The 10,223-nt window shown below is 35.4% G+C and overlaps 1 protein-coding gene across 2 annotated transcripts in view; it reads left to right on the forward strand.

Moving 5' to 3' along the window:
* Positions 1 to 2,573, forward strand: part of BLTP3B (bridge-like lipid transfer protein family member 3B) — an 89,506-nt gene extending 86,933 nt beyond the window's left edge. For both annotated transcript variants that reach the window (XM_046646756.1, XM_046646755.1), the window contains one exon: positions 345 to 2,573. In XM_046646756.1, coding sequence (XP_046502712.1) covers positions 345 to 464 — 120 coding nt within the window. In that variant the 3' untranslated portion in view covers positions 465 to 2,573. The remainder of the gene's footprint in view (positions 1 to 344) is intronic.
* Positions 2,574 to 10,223: the final 7,650 nt, after the last annotated feature.

A 10,223-nucleotide genomic window follows, 5' to 3' on the forward strand; every position in this document is an offset into this window, starting at 1 on the left:
GAGCTGTGGCATAAAGCCAAAAAAGGAGAGAGGCTTAGGAAAGAGGGGCGAGGTCAACAATGTCTAAAGCTGCAGTCAAATTGAAATTAAACAAAATCACTATTAGATTTGGAAATTAGGAGTTAATTAGTGTTTTGAATTGTTAGGTCAAAACTTATGAACATTTTTAAGTGCTTGATACATGTTTCCAAGTAGCTTCTCAAAGCAGTTTTCAGCTTAAGTGCACCCTCACCAGCATTGGGTATTTTTACTGTCCCAAGTGTCACAACTTTAGATACTATATAAATAGTCTATGTTTTCTGAAATTAATTAAATTCTCTTCTTTTCAAAATATATCATTTCAGCTCATGGAAGAGAATGAATCTCTTAAACAGGAGTTGGCTAAAGCTAAAATGGCTCTTGCAGAGGCTCACTCAGAAAAAGATGCTCTTCTTCATCGTATAAAGAAAATGACAGTTGAATAGCAGGAGTCAACAACACAAATTGAAGCTCCGGAGTAGGGAGGTTATATTTATAGTATGATGTTACCAGTTAGTGGAAGATTTTCCTTTTCATAAAAAGACAATGAAATGAAATGGAATGTGATGAAGTGGTGACTATTCAAGGCCAGTTTAGAAAGTATTAGGTACGTGCATTACAATCTTTGGGTTGTTTGTGTTTTGAGTTTAACCCTCTTTTAAATTGGTGTGATATGGGGAAGTCAACACATACTGTAAAATAATTACATGCCTAATGAAAAGAAGATATCATTTCCTAATTTTGATATCCTATTATAGGCATTTTTTAAAAAGAAAAATGAAAACCTATTGTGTTTCCACAGATTGCTGAATTTATTTATCACTATTTGTTAATAATTTACTATTATTTACATAGATTGAAATGCTTTTAGGGCTAATGTAAAATAAAAGGAGGCACATTTTAAACGTTATTAAAATTATGTACTTGAATCTATAATTATTTAATGACTGTAAAAAAAATCCAATCAAATTAATAAATTATATGATTACTGGGTCCGAAAATTCTGGAAAATCTTCACCCTGCTGAACTTGAAAGTAACTTGAAAATGTGAAAAAAAAATCATTTTAAATGATGGGTGAATTGTGTAAGTTGAAGCTATAATTTTCAACAAAAAAAGATGGTACAAGTGTAAAAAATAAAAAGCACAATGTAAAAAAGCAAAACATTAGAGTATATGGCCAACTGATTTTAAAAAACATTATTTGTACATTCCTTTAAACATTTATTGTTAGAAGTAAAAGAGTAACTGTCCTACTAAATTTGGCAGCATTTGTAACTATAAGAATTTTAATTAATACTATTTATATTATTTCTTTACTTTCATCTTTCCTCTATTTAAGGAGGGGAATGTTTTCAGAGAATTTTCTTTTCACATTCTTAAAACAATTTCATGCCATTCTTGTAGTATCATGTTAGGTGGATATTTGCACATACTGAATTTATAAAGCTAGTTTTGATTAAAGCTCTATGTGACATATATACTATCTTCTATAATAAGAATAGTTGGTAAATTTTGAATTCTATTTTCTAGGAATTGTTAAGGTTGAAACCAACATGAGGGAGAATCTCAAGCATGCATTATGAAGTAAAAGCTCATCAGTGCTTAAGAAACAGAGACTTTTAAAGATTTTAAATATATTTCTGATAGAATTAAACTAAGTGGGGTCTATTTTAAAATTTACATTCTTAAATGTAAATATATCCAAGATAGAACATAAAACAGCTGGACTGTTTCTTTAAGATTCTTGAACATTTTAAACTGCATTTTGACACATTCTGGTGCTTTGCTTGTTTGGCATGACTTATATAGCCATCTTCCATATTTGAGTACTCAGAGGAGAATACATGGTTCATTTATATTAAGTGTTGGAGTGATTTAGATTTTATTGAAAACAGTATTGTTTTTTCTTCTATAACATCCATTTTCATTATTACTTAAAAATACAGGCCCTGTTTTGAGACTTGAATATACAACAAAGAACAAATTAAATTGTTAATATTTTTCCTTAGAGTATTTTAAAAATCATGTTAAACCATGTTCATCTAAAACTATATGATAGTCTTAAATTAAAATCAAAAGTCTAATTAAATATTTAAACTGTATAGCTTATATCCTTAGTAGGATACTTTTGATTTGTAGGTAGATATTCAACAAAAACAGTCTCTATTATGGAAAAGCAGGATTGATGGGACATTAACTTCTTCAGAGCTGACAATGTTTCTCAGGATTGACCTGTTTGCTCTATATAACTATTATATTTATGGTATATTGTAATTGTTTAGTGTTATAGAAACTGAATGTTTTCCTTATTCCTTTTCAATTTATTTCTCCTTCTCAAGAAAACCATATAAACAATAGATGATGATGATTAATATGGATCTGAGCATTCTATATGGAGTTTTTAAAATTTATAATGAGTACTATTTTTATAGAGATTTAAAATTCATAAAACACTTCCAAAAACATTATCTCATGTAATTCCCACAACAAACCTGGGAGGTAGATATTGTTGACATTTTAGAAGTTAAATAAAAACCCTAAGGCTCAGAAAGAACAAGTGACTTGACTGAAATCATAATTAATAACCTATTCTTTTGACTTAAATTCCAGATATGTTCTTTTATTTTACTTTAGTCATAAATTCACAGATTTTGCCAGGGGTGGGGAGAGGAGTCACTTACTGTCTTTTGTCTGTTTTTCCTTTAAAGATAAATATAATTCTTTTAAGTGTGTGTGTGTGTGTGTGTATGTGTGATGTTTATGTATTACTCAAACTACTTAAAAGATAGTGGGAGAACTTTTGTTTGATTAAGTTAACCCTGACCTTTTCAGTGGTGTGAGAAATATAGGAATAAACCTATAATAAACTTACTATATTTTTTAAGTGTCTACAAATTAGAAATAAAGTTGCCATATCTTGAATTTTTTTTTCTTGCTAAACTTCTAGCAGAGATGTTAGTGATCATGAGAAGGAAATGGTAATCGTGTTTTGCTTTTTAATTTCATGTACGTCAAAAATATTTTCTTGGTATTTTGTATTTTTTTTTCGTTTTATCCCATAATTTCAAAAGACTAAAATATGACACTAGTTGTGATGAAACGTTTTTTTTTTATTTAAGCCATATAAGAATGGCTGTGTACGGTTGCAGGCTAATATGTGGAAACGTTAACCAGAAACTCCTTTCTAGGTTTTCACTGTTCTTATTGTTATTCAATACTTATCAATACATGAGTTGTAATTTATTCTTTAATGTATTAACTTCCAGTCTAATCTAGGCATCTTCCTGTTTCAGTGTTTGGCACCACCAATTCCTACTGGTTCCCAAACTAGTAACCTAACACTCATCTTAGACGCCTTCCTCTCCCCAGTTCTCCACCCCCATCACTTCATTACCGGGCGCTATCATTTTACCTTATAAACATCTCTCAATTTTGTCTGCTTTTCTCTACTTCTCCCCAACTCTCTAATCTAAGCTTCGTCAGTACCTTTTGCCTGCACTACTGCAGTTGCCTCCCAGCTGGCCTTTCTACAACTTACTCGGGCCCTCCTCTGGTTCAGTCTTTATACTGCGGGCAGAATTCTCTCTTTCTTTTTTTGAGAAAGATTAGCCCTGAGCTAACATCTGCCACCAATTCTCTTTTTTGCTGAGGAAGATTGGCCCTGAGCTAACATCCATGCCCATCTTCCTCTACTTTATATGTGGGATGCCTGTCACAGCATGGCTTGGTAAGTGGTGCGTAGGTCCGCACCCAGGATCCAAACCAGCGAACCCTGGGCTGCCAAAGCGGAATGTGCGAACTTAACTGCTTGGGCTGGCCCCAGAATTCTCTTTTTTGAAGCACAGTTTTAATCAAGCCAACCCAGCTACTCCCATTCTCACCCCTAGCTTAAAACACTTCAATGACTTTTCATTGCTCTTAATGATGAAAAAATAAATTTTGTGTGACCTATGAGGTCACATATATTAGGGCCACTATCTACTTGATAAAGTAATTCTGAGCATTAAAAGAATTAATGTCTCCAAACACAAAACTGTGGCTGGCACATCACCTTAAAAGACACTCAGTAGAGGTTAGTTATTATTACCACTCTTCATCACCCTCATTGTGCACCATGTGTCAGTTAACTTTGTGTTCCACTTTGATTGCAATTTAGGTATCTGGAATGTGTGAGAATTAAAGTGTTTCTTCCACCATGGGAACCTTTTCTCATGCTGTTCCTTTGGCTTGAAATACCTTTCTCTGTTGATTGCCTAGTTAATTCCTATTTGTCTTTCGGATCTCAGCTCATACATCACTTCCTCAGGGAAGCATTCCCTAATTTCTGTCACAGGGTAAGACTCGCTGTTATATATTATCACATGACCACACACCTCTACTTAGCATTGAATACCTTTGTAATTTTATATGTATTTGTTTGATTAATGTAGACCCTCTTGATTGTAAACTCTGTGAGGGCAGGAATTGTGTTTTTCTTGTTGTCGTTGTTCACCTTTGTATTCCTTATGCCTCATACAGTGCCTGGCACATAGTGGGTGCTCAATAAATTTGTTGAAAGAATAAAATGAATGGATGAGGGATCAAGGATGTTTTTCAGGTATTGAGTTCTTCCTCTCTGTTGTATTGAGGGGAGAAGAAACAGGCAGAAAAGTAGGTAGTGATAGTTAGTAAAAGGGGCAGATTCCTTGAGTCCATAGGGAAAGAAAAAAGTGGGGAATGGAGAAATTTGCCATATTGTGTTCTTCAGAATTTTGAATATCTGAATATCTAGTTGGTTTATCACGAAAAAGAAAATCAGCACATCACTTCATAAAACTGCTGTGATGCCAGAATGTCATCTGGCTTTGATTGTAACATATGGTGTTGTGGCTGTCGAGATCTGCCAGTCCTAGTAGCTAAACAGAATGGAAGTAAGGCCAAAAGAGTAGTGGCCGAAGTAGTTTTCAATTTTGAGAAATTGACTGGTACCGAGGATCAGTTGTGCCTAATTCCTTAAAGTGTAAACAGTATCATTTTAGCTTTTACCTAGAGATGCTGAGGAAAATACATTTTGAGCTATGTCTCAGTTTCCTTTTAGAATATATAAAATACCAAGAGTTGGAGTTACACAGGACATAGGAACAGCAAGGAGTTAAATTTTTCAAGCACTGATTTCTTCATTAAATTACAATACTTCATATTTTTTTTTTTACAAAATTAAGGTAACATGAAGCAAAAATGTAAGCATGATGGATTTTATAAATCGTTGGGTATTATTTAGTGAATCATTGTAACATGTGGAAAGAAGGTCATGTTAGTGTTACAGTACTTATACTCGGCATATATGTTACCAACACTACTGTGTAGTCTTGGCATGTTTGAGAATTTGAAACTTTTTAAAGATTTTATTTTTCCTTTTTCTCCCCAAAGCCCCCCAGTACTTAGTTGTATATTTTTAGTTGTGGGTCCTTCTAGTTGTGGCATGTGGGACGCCACCTCAGCCTGGCCTGACGAGCAGTGCCACCTCTGCACCCAGGTTCCGAACCAGCGAAACCCTGGGCTGCCAAAGTGGGGCTCAAGAACCCAACCACTCGGCCACGGGGCCGGCCCCTGAAACTCTTTTAAGAGAAAAATTTTAAGGTATATGAAATCAACTTAGTGTCTTTTCTATTTGTATATATTATAAAATGTGTTAAACTTTTTGGTCTTAGAAAAAAACTATCACCCAGAAGAATAATCTGGGTTTTAAAAGATTCTGAAACCACTTAGACAAAAAGGCATTACTGTATAACTTCTAAATTAGATTTTATTTTCATTATGCTTGTGTCATCAATCAAAGGTTAATTCATTCTTTACAAGTTATTCTAAACTGATTGAATGTTAAGTAAAATTTCTCATTCTTGAGTTAATTCTTCACTATGTGAAGAAATATTTGATCATTTAGGTGAAGAAATACTTGAGCATTATAGAGGTTAAGAGAGTACAGTTAGTAGAATCATTTTGGTTGATATGACAAAAAAGAACTCAAATACTGAATCACAAATGTCATCAAGAATAAACGAGAATTTAAAAAAAAAATAGGAATATGAGTAAAGGTTTAAATAAGTAGAGATCAGAAGTATCCCTGAAGGATATGGATGAAATAAACTTGTAGGGGTATGATCAAAGTCCATCTTTCATGATATTTAAAATCACTCCAATTAAAATATATAGTATAATTAGAGCAGGGGCTTTTAAAAGTAACCATGGTGAACAAATCCAGTGTAAGGAAATATGTTGGACAAGTTCCAAAGTTAAGCACTTGAGAAAGATCTGTGATAAAGAATTGATTGGTGTATCATGTGACTTAAAACCTAAAGTAAAAAATTAACACATGTAGAAAGTCTTCAATTTAATATGTAAAAATTGACACATGCAAAAATTCAATAAATGATTTGCCCACAAAAGTATTAGAATCTGTTGAAGTTCCAATTTTGACATGCAAAGTGAGTCAGAACACTCACTGCTATTGGACACATTGTATTGGTATAGCAACAATGTGGCACCTTGGCATTTGTCTGAATTCAGTCTTTGCTTCATAATTCCTATTAGCGTAATTGGTATAGCTATGATAATTATTTGTTCCTTTCTTCACTCTGGTTTTACTTTGTCCATTCCTTGCAGTTGATCAAGAGATTTTTCATAAAACATTAGAGCTATGAAGGCAAAAGAGTTCTGAAGGAAAAATACAGAATGAGCAAGTTAAGCAACTTTTTTATATCCTATTTCTATAAATTTCAGAACTTGAGGCATTCCCATATTATAATATCAGTATAAATACATGCCAAGGCCAAGTATATCTTTATTAAAAGTGGGGGCTGGCCCCGTGGCAGAGTGGTTAAGTTCGTAGGTTCCACTTCAGTGGCCCAGGGTTTTGCCAGTTCGGATCCATGGGTGCAGACATGGCACCGCTCATCAAGCCATGTTGAGGTGGCATCCCACATGCCACAACCAGAAGCACCTACAACTAGAATATACAACTATGTACTGGGGGGCTTTGGGGAGAAGAAGAAGAAGGAGAAAAAAAGTGGTAGGTTTTCCTGCATTAGCACAGATATTTGAGAATTACTGTAATGGTGTATGTAAGCCTTTCCTATAATCTTAGGGTCCAGTTAATACTTTGCAATTTTTACATGTATCATTAATAAGTCTCCTCCCCTCTTTTTTGCCTTCAGAAGAATTCAATTTTTTGTTAATATATTTTGCTGAGTAGCCTTCAGCTTTGATTTTGTTTTGATCCATGTTTTGTGTAGTTCCATTAATATGCCCTAAGGCCGTTATAGTGTGACCAATTTTAGAAATTGAAGCACAAATAATATAAAAATATACACTGGTGATTTTATATTCATTTTCCCTTCCTGTTTGTACAATCAGTATTGCAGTGCATATCATGAAGTCAAAGAGTAAAATCATGGCATCTTACAAGTTGAAAGAGTGAGAAGTCCTCTACCTGAGCCTCCCACCCAAAACAAATCCAGAACACTCCCCACAGAGAATCACCAAATTACAGCTGAATTTCTTAACAGTGAGAAAAGATACTACCCCATAAACCTTTCTGTTTTAAGTAGTTCTCATTGTTTGACCATTTTTTTCCTTTTAGTAAATTAAAATATCTCCCTGGTACCATACAGTGATCCTAGATTTTTCATTCACATTACAAAAGAGCTATTATATCTCATACCAAGTCTTCTCTTTTCTAGGCTTAACATCCCTAATCCTTTGTTCCTCAAAAGACAATTTCCAGAGTCTTCATTATTTGTCGTTTGGATATACCCCAGTTTGCCAAAGCTCCTCTTAAAATGTGGTTACGTACATAAGTTAGGGTGCTTCTGTCTAAAAGTAAAGGAAAACCCACCTAAAAGTAGTGACAACCCTAAAAGTGACTTAAATATAAGTATTTTATTATTTCACATCAAAAACAATACATCTGGAAATGTCGTTCCAGATGCTCATTGATGTTATCAAGGACTATATACTTTGTGTCTTTCTTCTGTGTCATCCTCAACGCAAGGGATTTTATCCTCATACTTAGCTCTCATGGTTGGTTGCAAAGTACCACAGCAGCTCCAAGCAAAACCTCTTTATGAAGTCACATCCAGAATCAGACAAGGCATTTTTCTCCTACATTTCCTCTTGGATAAAATTCCTTCACAGAAATTCTTCAGCAGATGTGCCCTTACGTCTCATACTGAAACACATCACATTCCTGCCTAAACCGTGAATGGTTCAAATTAATCACTCCCACGGTTGGAGTACAGTTGATTCCCTGAGTATATGGCCACACAGAGGTGAGAACCCAGGTAAAACTGGGCGTCTGCCTACCAGAAGGGCAGGGAAGGGGATAGATTTGAGTAGGGAATCAAGTCTGCTAATCGCCAAAATAGAACACTTACCACCACGCAGGCTGACTGATGAGGGATATAATGGGACTGTGGCATTCATTTATTAACCCAAAACACATTTAAGAACTACGACATGGCAGCAGTGGTTCTGGTGTTAGAATATCAGCTACCTATCCCTGCCTACACAGATTCAATCTAGTGGGGGAGATAGACAATTCAGTTTCAGTTCAATATGATGTATTAAATGCCACCATAAGGTAAGTACATGTAACGCAGTCTTGGGGAATCAAAGACGACTTCCAAGAGGAAACAGCATCTAAGCTAAAGTTTGAAAGATGTGTCAGTTAACCAGAGTTAGAAGGTTCTAGTCAGAGAACAGGTGAGAGACAAGAGTATGTACTGGAGCATGGAAGATTCCAAGAGAACTGCCACGACCGGTCCAGATATTGCTGCTTTTTAGAGTAGTCTAAGAGTACGTTTACTTGGTTTTTAAGTGCTTTTTCTTTCCATGTTATAATTTGTGCTGATTTGTAACCATCAGGACTTTTTCATTCATGTGCATTACTGCTGAGTCAAGTCTCTCCTGTCCTGTGTTTTAGTAATTTATTTTTTAAACCTTAATATAAATCTTTCCATTTACCTCATTTAATTTAAACCCTGAATTTATTAGGCCAGGATTCAGCAAATTTTTTGTGTAAGGGGCCAGATAGTATTTTGTGGACCATGTGGTCTCTGTTGCAGCTACTCAACTCTGCCATTATAGAGTAAAAGCAGCAATGGATGATATGTAAAGGAATGGACATAGCTATGTTCCATTTAAACTTTACAAAAAGAGGCAGCTGGCCATCATCTGCCAATCCCAATCTAAACCTAGATTGTTATTCCAGTCCCAGGGTAACTTAACACACAGCACCAGGGAAGTGAGAGTCCGTATCTCTTGCCAGTCAGTCTTCCATCTGAAGATGCTGACCCAAGAATGAAGTGAGACAATGTGGATCTGTAATTAAATGATGTTATTAACCATATTGACTTGATCAGAGTCAGCAGACCAAGCTACTCTCCCAAATACATAAGCCCACAGGTTGGTTCAACATTTGTTTATACCACCCATTCCTTAGTTATCTCTCTTAATTTCACCCAGATTCCAAAACGTGCCTTCTTAGATGGCCATAAAACTCCATTCTTTCATTATTGTATCATTATATAAGAGTGACGTGGTGCCCTTGACATCCTTGTTTTGTCCTTTTCCAGCCCTTTCTTGGCAAAGCCCTAATACTATTAAGTTCTCTTCCAGAGTATACATCTTATGTCTCTATAATCAAAAATATGTGAAAACTGGGTATTCCTTTCTTCTTGTAGTCCACTGATGGCATTTGTTGTTAAACTGACCTTCTACCTTTCACCCTCTGTATTAGTTTCCTATGGCTGCCATCACAAACTACCGCAAAGTTATTATTTCACTGTTTGATAGATCAGAAGTCTGGGTACAGCGTGGTTCAGCTGGGTTCACTTCTTAGAGTCACACAAGGCCGAAATCAAGGTATTGGCAAGACTGCATTCCTTTCGGAGACTGGGGTGAATCTGCTTCCAAGCTCATTCCATTTGTTGGACAAAATCAGTTCCTTGCAGGTTTAGGACTGAGCTCGCATTTCCTTGCTGGCTGCTGTTCTGAGCTGGGAATCATTCTCAGCTTCTAGAGCACTCACATTCTTTGACTTGAGACCCCCTTCCTCTCTCTTCAAAGTCGGCAACAGCAGGTTGAGTCCTTATTATACTTCAAATTCTGACCTCCCCATTCTGCCTCGTATCTGCCGCCTCTACCTGGAGAGAGTCCACTGCTTTTA

This window comes from Equus quagga, chromosome 19 (genome assembly GCF_021613505.1).
Source record: "Equus quagga isolate Etosha38 chromosome 19, UCLA_HA_Equagga_1.0, whole genome shotgun sequence".
Taxonomy (NCBI): domain Eukaryota; kingdom Metazoa; phylum Chordata; class Mammalia; order Perissodactyla; family Equidae; genus Equus; species Equus quagga.